At 36.5% G+C, this 21,351-nt stretch overlaps 3 protein-coding genes and 1 pseudogene across 3 annotated transcripts in view; 1 reads left to right on the top strand and 3 right to left on the bottom strand.

Annotated features, from left to right (window-relative positions):
- The window catches only part of LOC125659374 (PWWP domain-containing protein 2A-like), an 8,347-nt gene extending 7,806 nt beyond the window's left edge, over positions 1-541 (top strand). Inside the window, exon 3 of the mRNA XM_048891027.2 lies at positions 1-541. This exon is cut by the window's left edge and continues 1,507 nt beyond it. The gene's annotated coding sequence lies outside the window, so the exon portion shown is untranslated.
- Positions 542-6,669: 6,128 nt separating this feature from the next.
- On the bottom strand, positions 6,670-16,996 carry LOC125659176 (tetratricopeptide repeat protein 1-like). Its single transcript, XM_048890765.2, has 5 exons — positions 16,540-16,996; positions 11,611-11,784; positions 11,121-11,306; positions 7,767-7,821; positions 6,670-7,026 (listed from the first exon to the last, which is right to left on the bottom strand). The coding sequence occupies exons 1-5, from the start codon at positions 16,780-16,782 to the stop codon at positions 6,896-6,898; spliced, it is 789 nt and encodes a 262-aa protein (XP_048746722.2). The 5' UTR covers positions 16,783-16,996; the 3' UTR covers positions 6,670-6,895.
- On the bottom strand, positions 12,389-16,545 carry LOC125661142 (E3 SUMO-protein ligase ZBED1-like). Its single transcript, XM_048893021.2, has 3 exons — positions 14,406-16,545; positions 14,058-14,193; positions 12,389-13,908 (listed from the first exon to the last, which is right to left on the bottom strand). Exons 1-3 carry the CDS (start codon positions 15,006-15,008, stop codon positions 12,797-12,799), a joined length of 1,851 nt encoding a protein of 616 aa, XP_048748978.2. The 5' UTR covers positions 15,009-16,545; the 3' UTR covers positions 12,389-12,796.
- Positions 16,997-17,850: 854 nt separating the features above from the next.
- On the bottom strand, positions 17,851-19,357 carry LOC125659145 (uncharacterized; annotated as a pseudogene).
- Positions 19,358-21,351: the final 1,994 nt, after the last annotated feature.

The following is a 21,351-nucleotide window of genomic DNA, read 5'->3' as shown; positions in this document are numbered from 1 at the left end:
GTAGTATTTGGTGATAGATGTGAGAATTGTACATAATGCTTATAAGTACACTCATAACTACATGGGTGTGTATCAGTATTACTGCTAGTGTTGCATGTTAGTGTGTTGCCATGCACCCAACACATCATCTCAGTTGCCATGCTAATTAGTATTTTCAGTATGATTTCATATATATACTGAGCCAATCGCACAACTACAAACATTCTGTATCATTGTTGGCAAATATGTCACAGCAAAGTGTCCTTGATTTTATATCCTCTCCAGTCTGTTGTAAATTTCACCTTCATCATGCCAGTAATTTTTTTATACTGATACCATGTTTAAGTGTATCAAAAGCCAAGTATCATCCTGTCTCGCAAGTTTCACGATTCGTAGAAATGTTATCCAAGGATGTGTGACACTACTTGATGCATTTTTTCTTTTACACTAGTCAGATTCTTGATGAAGAAGAAGTTGTTGAGAAAGAGTCTATTTTTGAATTTTAATAAACCTGTTTCTATGGTTACAGTGATATTGAAATAACCAGTAAAACAGAACTGATTTTGTCGTTTGTTTTCTTTGTGGCGTGAATCGTGTTTACTGGTACTCTACTCGAGAAATAATGTTCCTGTTTTAGTGGCTTTGCAGAATAACCTCCAAGGTGGAGAAATAATTAATGTTTGAAATATAAAAGTCAAGAGCTGAAATTTACATGAAAGCTTCCCGACATAGTTCAGATTCAAGTTTGTTAAAACCATGACTCCTGGGCGTAGGTTTGGGCCACAATAGGAGATAAAAAATTTCTTGTGAATATATAGGTAATATCTTTGAAAATCTTCTCAAGAACCGCTCGGCCAGGAAAGTACAAATTTATATGAAAGCATCCTGACATAGTGCAGATTTAAGTTTGTTAAAATCATGGTCCCTGGGGGTAGGATGGGGCCACAATAGTGTATCAAAGTTTTACATGCAAATATATAGGGAAAATCTTCTAGAGAACCACTGGCCCAGAGAAATTTACATGAAATCTTCCTGACATAGTGCAGATCAAGCCTGTTAAAATTACGTCCCTCAGGGGTAGGGTGGCCCACAATAGGGGATCAAAGTTTTACATACAAATATACAAAGAAAATCTTAAAAATTTTGTGGTAAATATGGGTTTCTATATAACATTTGAATTTTTTTTTTACAGAATTTGATGACAATTTATCCTATGTCCTTAAACAGGTTATTGTGTCTTATTTGATGTCTAGTGTTTTGCGCATTTACAAGGGAATGTCTTGCAAATCTTAAAAAGCACAGGAACAGAAAAGCCAAAACTTATTTAAAAACTTGGATCTTTATGTAGTAAGATTTAAGTTCAATCTACTACAACTGGGGTCAGGATGGGACCATAATAAGGTTTTTAAAGTATTAACAGGAAAATTATTTTAAAAGTCAAGAATCGCAACATGTCAAATTTATACTCAAGCATTTCATTTAGTGTTGAGATACAAATTTATCACATCTCGACTCCTTGGGTCTGAAAGGGGTTTTATAGTTTTACATAGGAAGATAATGGGAATTTCTTTGTAGATCTTCTCTGATTCAGAATATGAAAATGAGCAAGCATCTCCGTGTAATGTAGAGTCTACCCTGGTAGTTTTTAGCTCACCTGAACCAAAGGTTCAAGTGAGCTTTCTGATCACATTTTGTCCGTCGTCCGTCCGTCTGTAAACTTACTATATTTTCGACTTCTTCTCCAGAACCACTGGGCCAATTTCAACCAAACTTGGCCAAAAGCATCTTTGGGTGAAGGGCTTTCAAGTTTGTTCAAATGAAGGGCCATGTCCCTTTCAAAGGGGAGATAATCACAAAAATGCAACAAGAGATGTTTGTAAAACACATATGCCCCCCATGGTGCAAAATTGAAAAGGGTTATACACACACACATCATTTAATTGAGAGTAGTATCATCAATTCAAAATATTGAGCAGACAATATCTTCCTATGTCAAGAGTGGATTGACCATGTGACCTAAAAATCAATAAGGGTCATCAACTCCTGAAGATGTACCAGTGTACCAAGTTTGATGTCTGTCAAGCAAAGGGTTCTCAAGATATTGAAGGGACGGTATATTCCTATGTCCAGTTTGACCTTTGACCATGTGACCTCAAATTCATTAGTAGTCATCTGATGATATACCAGTGTACCAAGTTTGATGTCTGTCAAGCAAAGGGTTCTCAAGATATTGAACAGACAGTATATTCCTATGTCCAGTTTGACCTTTGACCATGTGACCTCAAATTCAATAGGGGTAATCTTTTCCTGAAGATGTACCAGTGTACCAAGTTTGAAGTCTGTCAAGCAAAGGGTTCTCAAGATATTGACTGGACAGTATATTCCTATGTCCAGTTTGACCCTTGACCTTTGACCTCAAAATCATTAGGGGTAATCTTTTCCTGAAGATGTACCATTGTACCAAGTTCGATGTCTGTCAAGCAAAGGGTTCTCAAGATATTGACCGGACAGTATATTCCTATGTCCAGTTTGACCCTTGACCAAGTGACCTCAAAATCAATAGGGGTCATCTTCTTCTAAAGATATACCAGTGTACCAAGTTTGATGTCTGTCAAGCAAAGGATTCTTGAGACATTCAGTGGTCAATATATTCCTATGTCCAGTTTGACCCTTGACCATGTGACCTCAAAATCAATAGGTGTCATCTTCTCCTGATGATGTACCAAGTCTGATGTCTGTCAAGCAAAGGGTTCTCAAGATATTGAGTGGACAGTATATTCCTATGTCCAGAGTAGATTGACCCTTGATCTTTAACCTTTTGACCTGAAAAACAATAGGGGTCCTCTTCTTTTTATAACCAACCCACATATGAAATATCATTACAATCAAGTGAATGGTTCTCAAGATATTGAGCGGACAACTCGTGGTCTACCACATGGGGTTAAGACCAGCAGTTTGACCTTGACCTTTGACCTGAAAATCCATAGGGATCATCTACTCTCTAAGGAAAGCCTCTGTATCAATTTTGGCTATTATCAAGCAAAGGGGTCAAAAGATATTGAGCGGACAACACATGGGCTTAAGACCAGAGGTTTGACCTTGACCATGTGACCTGAAAGTCAATAGGGATCATCTACTCTCCAAGGGCAACCCTTGTACCAAGTTTGGTAGTTATCATGCATAGAGGTAAAAAGTTATTGAGTGGACAACACATGGTCTACCACATGGGGTAAAGACCAGCAGTTTGACCTTGACCTTTGACCATGTGACCTGAAAATCAATAAGGATCATCTACTCTCCAGGGGCAACCCCTGTACCAAATTTGGTTGTTATCAAGCAAAGGGGTCGAAAGATATTGAGCTGACAACACATGGTCTACAGACCGACTGTTGCAAAACAATATGCCCCCTCTTTTTCAAAGGGGGGCATAAAAATAGGGTGGGGTCATTTAAAAATCTTCTCAAGAACCACTGGGCCAGAAGAGCTGAAATTTACCTGAAAGCTTCCTGACATATTGCAAATTCAAGTTTGTTCAAATTATGGCCCCCGGAGGTAGGATGGGGCCACAAGAGGGGATCAAAGTTTTACATACAAATATATAGGGAAAAACTTTAAAAATCTTCTTCTCAAGAACCACTGAGCCAGAAAAGCTGATTTTTGCATGAAAACTCTCTGACATAGTGCAGATTCAAGTTTGTTCAAATCATGGCCCCCGGGGGTAGGATGGGGCCACAATAGGGGATCAAAGTTTTACATACAAATATATAGTTAAAATCTTCTCAATAACCACTGAGTCAGAAAAGCTGATATTAACAAGAAAACTTTCTGACATAGTGCAGATTCAAGTTTGTTCAAATCATGGCCCCCGTGGGGTAGGATGGGGCCACAAGTTGGGGGGGGGGGTCAAAGTTTTACATACAAATATAGGGAAAATCTTCTCAAGGACCATTGGGCCAAAGAAGTTGACATTTACATGAAAGCTTTCAATCTCTAACCAGAGTTGTCGTTCCTTGATCTCACTTACACCTCTGTAAACGTCTCAAGGGTTTTACAAGATTTTTGTAAAATGGCACGTATGCTCAAATAAAGTATGGTTTTGACTTCAGTTACAAAAATATACATAAATAAATAAATAATGAGCAGATATCAAGTCTTTTTGTGACACAAGAAGCATTGATTTGGGTTGAAACGTAGATATTGGGTAGTTCTATTGCACCAGGCCTATAGATAAGTACATGAAGAATATATAGTACTGGAAAAAAATATACAAATAGTTGCTTGTCCTACATTTTCCAGATATTTTATAAAATAGTTCTTAGTTTTATTAGCCGTAAAAAAAGTGGATTTACACGAGGAATAACATTGCTTATTTTGAGACGTTAACAGAAGTGCAAGTGAGAGCAAGGAACGACAACTCTGGGTAGAGATTGGAAAGCTTTCTGACGTAGTGTAGATTCAAGTTTGCAAATATTGTGGCCTCCAGGGGTAGCTGGGGCCATAATAGGGACCAAGGTTTTACATGCAAATATATATGGAAAGTCTTCAGATATGGGCCACGGTGACTCAGGTGAGCGATGTGGCCCATGGGCCTCTTGTTTTTATACTATGCTATTGAGGCCACATGAAGGCCAGTGTGGGACAATAAATGATATTTGATGTTTTACTTTTTACTTACTAAATTATTATATTACCTTTGGGTTGGGAGATTTCTTGATAGTTTCTAGGCTAAGTTCTAGGCTTTAGGAGTGTGTATTTGTCACATTCATACTGGTAATAAATTCGTAAAGTGTTATTTCTCTTATTTTCATTTCTATTGAATTTATTTTCAAGTTTAAAATCATAGTGTAGTTGGGTCGTTTCGAAGTCGCCACTATCAAAATAAAATGAAACAAACACAACGCGAAGTACAGACTATACGAACGCCAGACCTGCTACATATTTAAGGAAAGTCTTTGAATATGACCCAAGGTGACTCAGGTGAGCAATGTGGCCCATGAGCCTCTTGTTTGTTTATTGTTGCTACTTGTATAAAAACAAGCATTTGAGAACAATTAAATGAATTATTATTAAAATGGTATTGCCATCTCTAGAAGAAATAAAAATGAAACTTTCCAGTGCTTAGGCAGATATCTGTTGATACCTCCATGACAACAGAATTTGAAATTGATTGTGAATGAATATTATATCACACTCCTTGCCAGCTTAAAAGTAAGAATTGGACTGGGTAATCGAGAACAATTCCATGTATTTCCACAAAATTTAGCCCTTATTCCCCACACATGTATTACTTTTTAAAATTGGGTATGATAAATACATAAAAATTAAATGATTATATAATATTTAATTGTTAAAAGTTTACATCAAATGATGTACATGTAACATGGCAATACCATTTTAATAATAATTCAAAGTAGACGAACAAAACGTAATACCAAAATAGGAATAATGGAAGGAGAAGAGTAGCTAGCAAGGCCAGCTGTCTCGCTTCCACGAATAGTAAGCTGCATGGCTTTATATAGCAAATTAGACAATAGAAACTGTCATTAAAGTTATTGGCTAAAAGATAAAGTGGGCGTGGTCAAATACAACGGGTGAATAATTTACATCGGGATCGAAATCCAGAAATAAAAGTAAAAGTAAAACCCATACTACCACAAATATTTGCATGTAAAACTTTGATCCCTATTGGGGGGGGGGGGGGGGGGGATGATATTTACTTTGAATCTGTACTACATGTATGTCAGAAAGCTTTCATGTAAAGGCCCAGTGGATCTTAAGATTTTCACAATATACATATTTGTTTATAAAACTTTGATCACCTATTGTGGCCCCACCCTACGCCCAGGGGCAATAATGTTTACAAAATTGAATCTGCACTGTCGAGAAGCTTTTATGTAAATGTAAACTTCTCTGGACCAATTGTTCTTGAGAATATTTCTAAAGATTTTTCCTATATGTTTCTAAGTAAAATTTGATCCCCTATTGTGGCCCCCCTACCCCTGGAGGCAATGATTTTTACAAACTTTAATCTGTACTATGTCAGGAAGTTTTCATGTACATAACATGTATTATAAACTTTTCTTTTCCAGTGATTCTTGAGAAGATTTTAAAATATTTTCCCTATATATTTGTATGTAAAACTTTGATCCCCCATAGTGGCCCCACCCAACCCTTGGGGGCAATGGTTTAAGAAACTTAATTCTGCATTACAAGGAAGCTTTCATGTAAATGTAAACTTTTCTGGTCCAGTGGTTCTTGAGAAGATTTTAAAAAATATTCCCTATATGTTACCAAGTAAATCTTTGATCCCCTATTGTGGCCCCATCCTACTCTCAGGGGCCATGGTTTTAAGAAACTTGAATCTGCACTATGTCAGGAAGCTGTCATATGAATCTCAGCTCTTTTAGCCCAGTGGTTCTTGAGAAAAAGATTTTTAAATGACCCACCCTATTTTTGCTTTGTTGTGATTATCTTCCCTTTGAAGGGGACAAGGTCCTTCATTTGAACAAACTTAAATCCCCTTCACCAAAAAATAATTTTGGTTGAAATTGGTCCGGTGGTTCTGAAGAAGAAGAAGAAAATGTGAAAAGTTTACGACACCATCGACAACGGACAAATTTTGATCAGAAAAGCTCACTTGAGCTAAAAATGTTGAGATCTGAATATTGGAACAAAACATGTATAGCACAATATCCATGCACACTCAATTTTATTTTCAGCTCAATCATACAAACATGTACATAACATAATGTAAAGCTGCTTATAGCATTGTACAAATATTCATCCTGATCCACATTCACACTGAGGAAACGATTAACTGTGCACAAAACAATCTTCTGAAAGACAGATGAAACATTTACGGAGTCAGCCAGCACTACACAGATCATTGAACAGAGAATTCTGGGAATCAGTTGTGTCATGATGAGGGGGAACCCTGCTTGAAATTGATGCTATAACCCCCACTGTTTGGGTCCTGGTTCAGCTGGAAGTTATCCGTGGACAGTCCGAATGGCTTCAGCACCATGTTTCCCAGTTCCTTCAACTTTCCTGTAAACAAGAGTACTGGAAATGTTTATACATCACAAACTTATGTAGATTGTTATATCACGTAGTTTGTTTTCCAAGACACTGATTTGCCAACATGGCAAAAATGTCATGAGTTGCAGAAATTTATTTATTAAGGTAGTATCGGCCATTAAGCTGTGGCATACTCTCTACATACTATAGTAAGATTTCAAAAATCCAACGACCTGTAATTCTCTCAAAAATTTCAAAAACGAAATCTAATCTTTGTCATACATCTTCAATACTAATACAAACACTCTGCAAAATAAGAAGGTCCTTACTTGAAAACTAGGAGGAGTTACATGAACAAACCAGACTCCTTATAATATTAAATTTTCATATAAAGGGGCATAACTACAAGGGAGATTGAAATAGATTAAAATTGTAACAGTTTCCGCTTAATATGCAATAGAAATGAAAAAAAAACAAAAAACGAATGGATGGAAGGACATCATCACTTTCCAAAGGCACAGACAGGTAACATGTTTTACAGAATGCTGAGGTAATCGGTAACTTTTCCTTTTTTAATGTACACAGGTGTGTTTGTTAATTAGTTGGGGGTTACAGAAATTCAATGTAAGGCTAAGCCTTCTGTCATAGATTGAGGCACAATGAGATGGGCGTTCTAGTGACCTTGAGATTTTCTAGATTTATACATGGCCCACCAGATTCTAGATTACATGTAAAATTTCTGTGTAAACAAAATCTACAACATTCCCCACCCATCATCTCTTCCTTCATCTTTTCATTTTTCTCTTTGATCTGGTCTGGTAATCTCTGTAAAACAAAGAAAACATCGTTAGTAGGGTTTAACTCTCAAATAACATCAGAAGATTTTAACACCCTCTCCCTCTACCCCCTCTTACATGAAAAGAAATAGTCATCACTATACATGAAATTTATGCATATATAAAGTAATATATTGCAACTCAATAATAAACCGTAACTCAATACTTTTAAAAGAACAATTTTGCATGCATAAACCATGATCGGGACTTTTACATTACCAGTGCCAATGTAAACCTACAGACTTTATTGTTTACTAATACAGTAAATCACAGATACAACGAACAAGCTTACAATGAATTCAAGCTTACACCAAAGTTATTTTCATTCCCTGTAGTTTTAAAACATTTCATTAACTTATTGAATATAATGAATTACGTTTATAACAAATCAAAAAGTGTCTGTCCCGAGCACTTCACTATAAGTGTGTTTTATTGTAATTGTTTGTCCCCAGCACTTCACTATAAGCATGTTTTACTGTAATTGTTTTTCCCTAGCACTTCACTATAAGTGTGTTTTACTGTAATTGTTTGTCCCTAGCACTTCACTATAAGTGTGTTTTACTGTAATTGTTTGTCCCCAGCACTTCACTATAAGTGTGTTTTACTGTAATTGTTTGTCCCCAGCACTTCACTATAAGTGTGTTTTACTGTAATTGTTTGTCCCCAGCACTTCACTATAAGTGTGTTTTACTGTAATTGTTTGACCCCAGCACTTCACTATAAGTGTGTTTTACTGCAATTGTTTGTCCCCAGCACTTCACTATAAGTGTGTTTTACTGTAATTGTTTGACCCCAGCACTTCACTATAAGTGTGTTTTACTGTAATTGTTTGTCCCCAGCACTTCACTATAAGTGTGTTTTACTGTAATTGTTTGTCCCCACCACTTCACTATTGGTGAGTTTTACTGTAGGTTTTAAGACGTATTATGAACTTATTGGATACAAAGAATTACGTTTATAAGAAATCATTATTGTCTGTTCCCTATATGTGTGTTTTACTGTATGCTGGTTTTATCCGATATGTCTTCACATGTAACTATTAAACATGGAGTTGCTGTCCTCTATTAGTAAATGTTTACAACAAACACACTTACGCACCTATTCATACTTGTAGCATGTACACCTAATTCTACAAAGAACATGTATACCAGATTATACATGTAACATTTTTGCAATATGCACACCTGATAATACATGTTTACGTGCCTCTTAAGAGCTCAAAGTCCAAGGATCACAATAAAATTTTGGAAAAGGTTGATAGTTTGAGTTTTCTTGAGACCGGAAATCGGAACGCTGATCTATGGGTTTTAAGTTTTACGCAAATTGAATATAACTCTGTATCTTGTTAGGCTTGCACTAGTAAAATTTTGTATAATTTTGTTCCCCTAAAGTAATATACTTAATCATAGTGGACCAAAAACCATAATCGATTATCGGTAATAATCGGAAACATGTAATCGATTAATAATCGGAAATGTCATTTAAATGGCTTTTTCTCAAAATAGATAACAGAATCATTAAGCATATGGAACAACATTTGAATTCTTCTTTGTTTTATTTGTTCACAGATAAATAAATTAGAGTTTCAAAAATTTATTTATAATCTCAATATTTCAAACATATCAGAGATATACTCCTTTATTTGACTGTTGAATGTCGTTGTTACCATCCTTCATATCTCCCACCATTTTGTTTGCTTGATTTTGATTGGGTTTGACATACAGAAAATAAAATTTGAACAAAGTTGACGTGATTTCCGGATTTTGTTTGGTCAACGATATCGGCGACTTTTATTTTGTAATCGATCAGTAGCATCATAGGTCTCTGAACGACCGACAATCGATCATCGGCAACAATCGTTTCATCACTACTTAATCATAAAACTTCATCTGAAATATGAATAAGGAAACCAAATATTTTTATTTGTGTTTATTCATTTTGTTGTTTGTTCCAGTAATAAATTCACGTATATCTCAAAGTTAGCGTTAAGTCTAACTTTAGTTTGCAGTCAGTCATTCAACACACTAATTAATTCCCAGGTTGGAATACCCGAGGAAGAGTCTTCGTTAATTAGACCAATCTATCAGTCCCTGTTTTCATGATAATAGCCATCTCTCAGGTATTGGTCCCATGGGGATCCGGGTTAGAATAGGTCCTCAGTACCCCTTGCTTGTCATAAGAAACAACTAAATGGGGCAGTCCTTCAGATGAGACTGCAAAAACCGAGGTCCCGTGTCACAGCATGATAAAGATCACTCCCTGCTCAAAGACCATAAGCGTCGAGCATAGGCCTAAATTTTGTAGCCCTTCACCAGCAATGGTGACGTCTCCATAAGATGAAATATTCTCAAGAGGGACGTTAAACAATATACAATCAATCAATCAATCTCAGGTATTGTCCACTAGGTACTGATTTGGTCAAGGGTAACAGATGGCTTATATAAACAAGTAGGACTTTAAGATATTGGGAATAACTTTTAAAGGATTATATATAACAAGACTTATATTTTACTTCAAGAAATGAAGAGATTGGGAGTTTAAGGGAACAAGAGTAAATTTGTACATGTATATTATAGAGAGGGAAAAAATGAGGACCAGGAGATTAATTTGAGAGATCACAAACTTCAAGAGATCAAAGTTCAAACCATCGAGGATCACCTGAAGTCATACATGTAACATGCACACCTTCTTCTCACATTATCACCAGTGTGAGATCGACTTTACCCATGTGAGACAGCCATGTGAGATTTTTCTGTCTCACACTGCTGCGACGTCATTGGATTGTGACGTCATATATTTTCTATGATTTACGTTACACGGTGAAGATTTACGTTACACGGTGAAGTAAAAATATTTTACATTGTTATCTTTAAATCTTAATGTATATAGCTTTCTGTTGGACAACCTTGGAGTTTTAGTTTACACTTACAGTGTAAACCATTTTTGGGTATGATCTTTCTGCCTATCTAATTAGTTTTTGCATTGAAGTTCAAATGAGGATTTTGATAATTCAGAATTTTCTTAAAGCTCCTAAATTTGTGCACTAAACTGTAGATAAAATGTGAGAAAAATAATCCTTCATTATTTACTAGTGTGGGATAGGGAAATTCCACCTCGGGAACAAGATTCGCTGTCTAGGACTCGGCAAAGCCTCGTCCTAGACTGCGAATCTTGTCCCCTCGGTGGAATTTCCCTATCCCACACTCGTACTAATGAAGGATTCTATTAATCTTTATTATTTACCAGAAATGCAGACTTACTGCTTTTTTAAAAAGATTTCTGACTTACAATACATGCAGCCCTGGCTGTGTGCTGTGAGGGGTCCATCTCTACAACCTTCTGGTAGTCCGCCAGCGCCTCCTCCAGCTTTTCTACTTTCTCGTATAATTCTGCTCGACGTAGCAATGCCTTCAGATACTGAGGATGAAGCTCCAAAGCACTGTTACTGTCTACGATTGCTTCTTCATACTCATTCTTGATATCAAATAAATTTGTAAAAGAAAAACCTTAAAAAGAGGAATAAAGATACCCCCCATGATGTTATACACATATCACGAAACATTGATAGGAATAAGGTTATTTTGTTAAACTATAGGAATAAATGTCTTCTTTATTATGGGGATCACACTGTAAGAATATCTAACAAGATACCTGATGGTGTTCAGTTACTTTGTCTAATAATAAAACAGGCCGCTTACAACACATACAAACTTTTCCTTGCTTATATCATTTACAATACAGTGATCTAAACTAAAATACATGACATAAAAATGAATACCTTTTTCATCTTACATGCTGCCCTGTTTGAGTATAAAATGGATCTGTCTTTGACATAGTCCTTGGGACATAATCTAAGTGCTCGACTATACGATTTCACAGCTTCTTCATATTCCTGCTTCTTGAAGAAATCATTTCCTTCCTGTTTCTGAACTTGTGCTTCACTTCTTCTTTCCTTTAAAGAAGAAATGGTAAAATTTCTGATACAAAAGAAAACATTTATTTCAAATATATTAATCAACACGCAATTTCTGAGTTACCCAATAGTTCTTCCCCTTTGTGGAACTCTTATGCACAGTGAGACACAAAACATACTATCGTCCACACGCGGTGGGTACAAATGCTTATCACTGCCTTCATATATTGCCTAAAGGCCGATTATCAGACATCATGCAACCACCCAAACTGCAGGGGCACACAATATTAGTAAGTTTAGTTGTATCTAATAATGAAACAGCTCAAACAAAAATCGATAATCACCATTTTTCTTTGATTAGAATATCACTCGTGCAGAAGAGGATATAAAAATAATTTTATATTTAATCTAATGGCCTAATTCAATAGGGTTGGGTACCGCCAAAAAAAAAAGTACCGCGGTATACCATGGTATTTGCACAATACCGCGGTACATACCACAGTATACCGCACATTTTACCTTTAAGTAATATGATTTAATTTTTATCGTTTTTTAGTTGTGATTCATTGTATATAATTAGCAGGTAATAGTTAATTGATTGCAAATGGTATTTAATTTATTCGATGCAATATAAAAAGAGAAATATATTGTCAAATTTTATTTTGAAACCAGTAACAACATAAAAGTAAGTATATAGTATATACTTAGTATACAGCAGTGTCTCTGTATCATGACTAGAATCAACAGGAATGACTATTATAAACAAAAGAATATAAAAAAAACCCGCAAAAGTAACAAACTATAATAAACAATGAACATTGGTAAATGGATGGATTAATTGAACTGTTTTAAATCTATATGATCTTATATCATATTTTTTTTTCAAGAAGATCAGAGTGTCCACATGCTTTCCTTTAAGGTTAGCCCGTTGTGCAGTTATAATGTCTCCTGCAGTTGAGAACACCCTCTCTGAAGGCACACTTGTGGCTGGGATACAGAGGAAAGATTTAGCTAGATCACACAGCTGTGGATATTTGGTCTTGTGGTCACGTCACCAGTTTAAAGGATTGGCCTTTAGTGGAATTGATGGCTCACTCTTATAATTGATGACTTCCATCTGTACTAACTCAAGGGATGATTTTGGTGGCTCTACTAAAGTAACAAATACATCACCCAAAATGTCATGCAAGACACAGGAGGAATCTGCAAATGTTCCTGTCTTGCTGCTGGTTTCAACAACTGTTTCATTTTTAATCTGAATTTCTGAATCACCAGGAAGCGCAGGCAATAAGGGCAAGTTAGGCTGAACAATCGTAGATGTGCTTTCATCTTTTTCTGTTTTCACAACAAATGGTTTCAATTTGGCTCCTGCTAGACGTACTGCTTCCTGCGTGACATGGTCAAACACATCTGTCTTTTCTTCATCAGTGAGATATGGTAAAGATTTAAAACGAGGATCAATGGCTGACACCATGTTGAGAAAGTCTTTCTTGTCTGCATACCTTGATTCCAAATCATTTTTCATAAGCTTCTTCATCTCCACAACTGTGTGGGAATCATCCTCTTTTGCGACTAGAATGTTGGTGATGAGCTGTCGATGAAGTGGCATAATCACAGAAAGAGTTGGAGTGGATTCAGTGCAGAGCATAGTGGTCATGTCCTTTAAGGGTTTCAAACAAGCTGCAATGTTTTCTGCCAGAGAGACACTCTCATCACTTAGGTTGCTTATATCCTTGTTCTTAATATGTGATAATTCCTTGCATCTAAGTGAAGCTATGACAGCAGCCTGCATTTCTAGAAATCTCTCAATCATATCAAAGGTAGAATTCCATCTGGTACACACATCAATTTTGAGTTTGTGGTTTGGGATAGCCAACAGTTCTGCCTTGGCTTTTAAAACTGATGCTGCCACAGTGCTGCGATGAAAAAATGCAACAATGGTTCTGATACGGGCCAACAGATTAGAGACAGTTTTCACTTTCAGGGAACGTTGTGCTGCTAAATTCAGAGTGTGAGCTAAACATCCTATGTGAATGCACCCAATTATCTGCCCTGCTTTTAACATATTTGCTGCATTGTCAGACACCAGTGGCGGAGGACCAAGAGGACTTGGAAGTTTCCATTCTTTACAGGCCTCCCTGATGACAGATGCCACATTTTCAGCTGTAAAATACATTCAAAATTAATTAAATTATTACTTTCTTATTTCATCGATTTCTAATTCTCTAATTTTTCATATAAGTAAGTTACACAAGGGTCAAGGAAATATCATCCAATATACATTGTGTAATATGAAATTTAAAACAACAAACCTGTATGACTTTCTGGCATGGGCCTGGTTTGAAGAACATAATTCTGCATCTCCCAATTTGCATCAACAAAGGTTGCCGTGACAGTGACATATGACTCGGTTGACCTCGAGGTCCATCCATCACTAGTGATTGCCACCTTAATTAATTCAGAATATATTTTTGTAATTATGAACTCGGTAAACAATATAAACATTAAACATACACTGTCGTAAAGTGTTAATTAAAATGTGTGTATAGTGACTATGTATTTTCTTTTTCTTAAGTGTTACTTTATCTCAAAAATGAAATTTTTTTTTTCATAATTACCCGTGTCGTTGATGACAAAATAAAATATCTTATCACAATTACCTGTGTTGCTGATGACAAGGTTTTTAGTACATTTTCCTTCACTGCGTTGTACATTTTAGGGATGATGGCCTCACTAAATTGTTTTCGAGATGGAACTTGGTATCTCGGGTCCAATGCATTGATAATATCTCTAAACTCTGGGCTGTCAACCATTCTGTAAGGTCTAAGGTCCTTGACCAAAAATTTAGCAATTTTTTGCGTAATGTCCACTGCTTTGGGTGATGAAGATTTATAAAGCTGTCTATTAGCGAACATCCCAGCTACAGTCAGAGATTGTGGCTGAAAACCATGGGACGCGGCGTTACTTTTTTCAGAGGTAGCTGTAGCAGTACTTGTAACTTGTAGTGGATGGTGACGGCGTAAATGGGCTGTAAGATTAGAAGTGCCACCTCCCGCACACTTGATCACAGAGTCACATAGTTTACAAATCGCAACACTTTCCTCAATCCTTCCATCTGACTTCCTTTTCTTCAGACCAAACTGTTTCCAAATTGAGGATTTTGCTCTTTTATTTGGTACGATCTCAAAATCCGTGTCTGCTACTTCCATTTTACTCGGGGTTTGCCTAATTGGCGGGAACGGTATATGACCCGCATAAAGCATACAACATAAAACAATTTTATAGTCTACCAAATATTAAAGGTTTTCTTATTGAAATGAAATTTATTTCTATCAGTTTTTAAAAATTTTGATATGTTTTTATTAAAAATCAAATCGTTTTATTTTTTAAAATACTTGATACGTATTGCCGATTGTGTACTGTAGTTAGACATACCTTTCATTACATCATGACGAAGAGACAATGTAAATAAAGTGAGTCACAACGTATACAAATGTTGATGTTTGTTTCTTTAATAAATATTTATTTTTTTAATGTATAGATATATTTAGATTTTATATTGTATATTTTTATATCTATGCTTTGTTTCCATTTTATATTTTTGTTAAGAGTTGTCGGACTTGAACATACCGGTATTTGGCCTCGTGTACCGCGGTACATACCGGTAGCGAAAACATACCGGTATACCGGTAATACCGCGCACCTCTATAATTCAATCAAATATTATTCTTACCGTAATATGATCAGTTTAATGCATACCAACAGCTGATATAAACAAAATTTACACTTTCATTACTTTTATCCGTAGTTACATAGCTTGTCTATAGTATATGTATACATCTTGTACCCACCCAAGCGTTCAACAGAACACTAAACGCACCTCTATCGCAGAAGAGCTGATATCTCGGAAGTTGCGTACTGATGTACTATCACTTCATGCAATATGTTTGTGATTCTATGTATTGCTGACATATAATGCTGAGCACATCTGATGTCATGTTTATAAATGAACTCTGCTTTGTGGGACTCCTGGTTTTTTTTTTTTTGACACAGCTACAATTATGTTACATTTTACATGAAAGGTTAATGCATAATTGCCAACTCATCCAATTTTGTTGGGTTACACCCCATAACCTAATTACTTTTTATGACCCAGTGGGTCATACTTTCCCCCATTATTAACATCTTCACAAGTCAAGGGTTATTGATTCGTTACCTCGCATTAACCTTTGACATCAGTGACTATTAAAAAGTTGTGCTCGTTCTGATTGTTTCCATAAAGAGTGGGAACCAATGACAATGTAGTTCTATTTATAACAACGTAAAGCGAGAGATTCAAATAAAAATGCATGTATTCATACCTACAGTTATGGCTATTTCAATCATTTAAGCAATATTGTATTAAAAAAAAAAGTTTCCAAACTTGATCTACTATCAATACATGTAATTAGTGGTGTGCGTGTGTTTATCAATACAGCAGTATGAGATCACGTCACTTGTATCCATGTACACAATATCAAGATGCAGTGATTTCATTGGATGTTTTATTTATAGTGGATTGCGTAATGGTCTGATAAGCCCAACTCATTATTGTGGCAAACATGTCAAAAATGTTGTTATGCTTTATGACCAGATTTTTTTTGCTTCCCAAAAGAGGGCCATGCCCAGATTTTCAAATTTCATAAATGCTGGGGGTTGGTAACTATTACATGACGAGAGAGATTTCATGAAAACTGGATCAGATTATATCTTCCATGAACTGAATCTGATGTACACAATTAAAACTCTCCTAACTTTTTTGACCTCCTCAGTCAGGATCTCTTCCACTTCCTCGTCTTCGTCATCTACAATGTTCTGATCCTCTTCTGCCGATTCATATTCACTTCCTGAGGAATCATCGTCCTTTGTGGATTCGTGAAGGTTACTCTTTTCCGCTAACTTGTCATTTGCGTTTTCGTTGGAATTTCTTTCGAGACTTTCGGTTTCATCTGACGTTTTCTTTGCTTCACTCACAGGGGCTTCACTTGGAGTAGCCATCTTTAAAAATCCAATCACGATTATTTGAATATGTTATTTACCCTCACACGTTGAATAAACCATTGTTTAGTATATGTCTAAATAGAGAGCGTCGGATGGAAATATCTAATCTTTCTTGCTTACTCCTCTTTCACTTTGAACATTACATTGTCATTAAATTTTTTATGTAACCACCACGAAAACATTTTGCTGTGAAACAGTGAAATGACGCAGATTTATAAAATATAAAATTGAGTTCCATCAAACATAGTATTTCCGAAATAAATGTCGCTATGACAGCTTTCAGTGTTGAAAAAAGAAGACCCCCCCACCCCCATACAATAATAATAATAATGGATAGACATGAAGAAGTCAGGGAGGGGGGGGGGGGGGGGGGGAGGAGTCGGTCGGTCGCCTTTAGACCCCATTGGCTCTCGTGTTTTACTGTATTTTGATAAGAACTCTGGCGTAAAACTAGATCTGGTAGTACACTTTGATTCAACTCACCAAGTGGAAATAGTCACCTGTAGTAATCATAGACACTTGTATTTTCTAATGTTCAATTCCTTGGGTATTTCGGGTAGAATTTCCACAGGGGTTTGTCTTCCGGATTGTGGAGGGGAAAATATATGATATATCATATCTTTTATAAGATGAACTTTTGACGGTGTTTGTGTGTGCGTGTGTGTGGGGTGGGGGTGGGGGTGGGGGGTGGGGGGCAAATTTTGACAGGCGAATTATTTAATTTCAGCATGGTTTAGGTCACATAATGTGGTGTCTTCCCACTTAGCTAAAATTCTGAAATATGTACGGTTGACTGGTTTTAGCTAGATGGGAATGGTGCACAGGTAAGGGTGTCAAAGAACAAAGGAAAATAATTACAGGTAACCTATAGTCTGTTTTGTAATAAATCACAGGTAATTTGGTTTAGTTTTAAAACTGGGCAGTAAAATTCCATTTCCAAAAAAGAAAGACTTGAGATTAATTCTTTATTTTTGTACATTTTTATTATTATTATTTTAAGAAAATTTAAGGAACATATCAGTCTAATAATGAAACGCATAAAGAAATGCATGTAAAAGGAACACATCAGTCTAAATTAATGAGATGAGATGCGGCATCTGCATAGTCCATCACTTGAATTTCACCCAGGCGAAATCTTTCCTTAAGCTGCCGAATTCGTGTGTTTAACTGCCTGTATTTCCTCTTTTTTGGCCGAATCACTCCTCCAGCAGAAAGTTGGATGATTTTGGCTTCATTGGCTGCCTGTTCTTTCTGAATGAGTTGGATAAACACATAGATATTCGGATGAGGGTGTCGACACATCCTGTTCAAATTGTTGTGCCATCCTTCTACGGCATTTGTCGTTCTGGGCCCATCATTGTCAAAGTGGTTCCAGTTCGTCAGATGCCCTTCTATTCATGTCTCAGTGACATAGTCCTTGAAACGTAGGACATCATGGCCATCATCCTCATTATCTTCCAGCGCCTGAAACCACACATCCTCCACTTGGTGTTCAGGAATCAGAGGGAGAACAGCTGTTTTTCTCACGAGGCGATGGAAGTCCTCATCATCCCGGAATCGCACGGTTAATCCACAGGATTGTACTTTTCTCCAGATACACTGAGTAAAGTGAAAAAAAACATCCCTTGATTGAAGCACCTGGGAAGTTGTGATGAACTGCATTTTGAGCGGCGATCTCAAAGTCCAGCAGCCAACTTTCTGGGGTCAACACAGACTGGAGTCTTCTAGCTGAATCCTTCAAGAGATTGAAAAACCGATTGTAAGTGTCCTCACTCTTGTTAGGCAATAGTCCATAGATGAGAGGAAAAATTGTTCCATTTACATTTCCATGAAGAGTGTACAGCTGCGTGAAGAATCGTGTACATGGATAGAATGTCCCATCACTGAAAATTACTTCCGCTGCACACAGATGATTTATGTTGGTGTCGGTTGCAAAGATCATGATTCTGTGCCCTTGTGCATCAGTGTCATCACACAGAAGAAACCTTTCACCTGCCAAGGTGTTGATCCATGGTCCATGGAGGTTGATGTCATCCTGTGATGTGGGTAATTTTGGAGTTGTCTTGGCACGGGCTCTATAAAGTGCAGACTTGGAGGCCTGAAAGGTTGGTATCTGTCGAATCATATCCACCACTGAATCATCACATTCAGCATTGCGTAGTCCTCCTAATTCTTCATCATAAATGGTGGGGATCGCTGTTGCTTCATCTCGGCACCTCTTCTTCACACCACTAATAAATGATTCCGCAGCAAGCCCAACGTAGTCATCATCATGGTTGTGTTGTCTCCCAAATGACACGATGATGTTGTTGGTTGTTGTTAGAGTTGCTGGACACTGTCTGTCAACGCATCTCCAATAGGTTCTGTCATTATATCTGTTCCGGACAGAATACTTAAAGCCACCATAAAGAAGAAAAAGCCCTCCTCTACCATTCTCTAGAAAATCTACCCGTACTTGAGCGTTAGCCATACTTAAGAAAGTGATATAGAATCTTACTGAACTAAATATAATAAATGAAAACTGAGTATATGATTATTATTAATTGCTTTTAGAGAGAATAAATCAAAGGATGAGAGTACTAGTTATTGATGTTTCTGGACAAAACAATTATGCTCATAATTATTTACAGTGAAAATAAAAGTCTAATAGCCAACCAATGAGAGGGTCACACTCAGGGATCACAATTGGTACATGTATGCTTGCTTATCTGGTTTATCTGTACAATTATCTTTATAGATTTTATGTTTTGATAATGAAAAAGAAAGTTGTACATGCATTTTCGTAATAATTTGTCCTATACAAAACTTAATTTCAGGTAGTTTATCTCATAAACTAGGAGAGAGAGAGAGAGAGAGAGAGAGAGAGAGAGAGAGAGAGAGAGAGAGAGAGAGAATCATATTATTAGAAATTGCTATGATAAATCATATTACAAATGTGATAGAATGAAAGATTGTAACAAATACTGGGCTTATTGTGTGAAAGAAAAATAGTTTGAGATTGATCTAGGGTAAATATTTGGTGTGAACAAGAAAATACTACATTTGATTTGGAAAAAATCGAGTTATATAACTGTTTAAGATTTAGTTAATTCGTCTTCAAAGTGTATATTGTTTACAACCATGTCATAAATCATTTTTCTTTACAATATTACCGGTGTAAAATATACATAATGATTAAATGCATCTTATTCATATTGTAAATAAAACTGTGATTTTCACACCTGAGTGGTCCTGGGGTATAGTCTGTTTTAGACTAACTACCCGTAATAATCAGCCAGGCCTGTGAAATCAAATCATATATATATATAAGTATATCTCTTCTTATTAATATGAAATAACAAAGATTTAAATAATGATTTAATATATTAATGACATTGTTTAGAGGTGTACAAATATAAGTTTCAATACAGAATTCTGAACAAAATTTTAGCTTCATCTACATCAAATTTCTCTGGTGTGTAGCATACCTCCTTAAATCGCCATGCTTCCTTCACTGATTATGGAGACGTTTCCAACAATCTGGTAACACTCGGGATCGACCACGTTCTGGGCGTCCTCGTGTGACGTCGCGTCAACAGGACAACCACATTATAGACTTGTGTACCTGAAAAAATCGTTTCCAGACAGCAAGTTTGACTGCTCGCAGAATTCCTGGACTTCGACCAATCAGTCCAAGAACTGTGCGTAATCGTCTGCGCGAGCACAACATCAGAAGACGTCCAGCGGTGCGCCCAATACTGCTTCAACGTCATCGTATTGCTAGACTAGCGTGGTGCAGACGACATCTGCGATTCAGAATACAGCTGTAGAGTGTATCGTCGCGTTGGGGAGCGGTACCAGGACGCTTGTGTTGTGCAACGTCGCAGCAGGGTTAAGTTGTCCCCAGTATCGCGAGGAAAATGTCATAATATTTTCTCGCTATTTATTGCCGTTATCTAGTGTTCAAGCTGTATGTGTTTTAATCTGTTTGTCAGATGATCCCCCCCCCCCCCCCCCAAATTTCTTCTATAATATATGTCTCATATATATAATATGTGCACGAAAGACTATAAAGTAATCTTTACATCACTCTGTGACCTTTAAAAATTGATATCGCCCCCGATTTGTATAGTCATTTGGAATAAAGAAAACCAACGCATGTAGATCTATATATCGACTCGTTACAGGTGAAAGATGACGATATTTTATTTCGACCAAGGCATATTCAGAAAGGTAACTAGTTGCAGATTTAGGATTTTGATACGGAAGATACAATGTTTTGCCTCGTTTACATACGATTTGGATGTGAATGGAAAATGCCCAATATTTGAGTCGATATTATGGAAACTGCTATATTTGAGAGGATATTGTACCGATCCTTATCACTCTTTAAATTTACCATATTAATGTCGACATATCAAGCCCAAGCTGCAAATGATTTGAGTGCATCTCACCTGTAACGAGGTGATAAACAACTAAAAGTCTAGCGGATAAAAATAGTTCTACGTCACTTGTATGACGACATAATAGGTAAGCAAAGGATTTCCCCACGTGATAGGATATTTGTTAATGTATTGACAAACGGTT

This window comes from Ostrea edulis, chromosome 9 (genome assembly GCF_947568905.1).
Source record: "Ostrea edulis chromosome 9, xbOstEdul1.1, whole genome shotgun sequence".
NCBI classification, from domain to species: domain Eukaryota; kingdom Metazoa; phylum Mollusca; class Bivalvia; order Ostreida; family Ostreidae; genus Ostrea; species Ostrea edulis.
The sequence above is the reverse complement of the archived record's forward strand: the minus strand, read 5'-3'. Positions and strand labels throughout refer to the sequence as shown.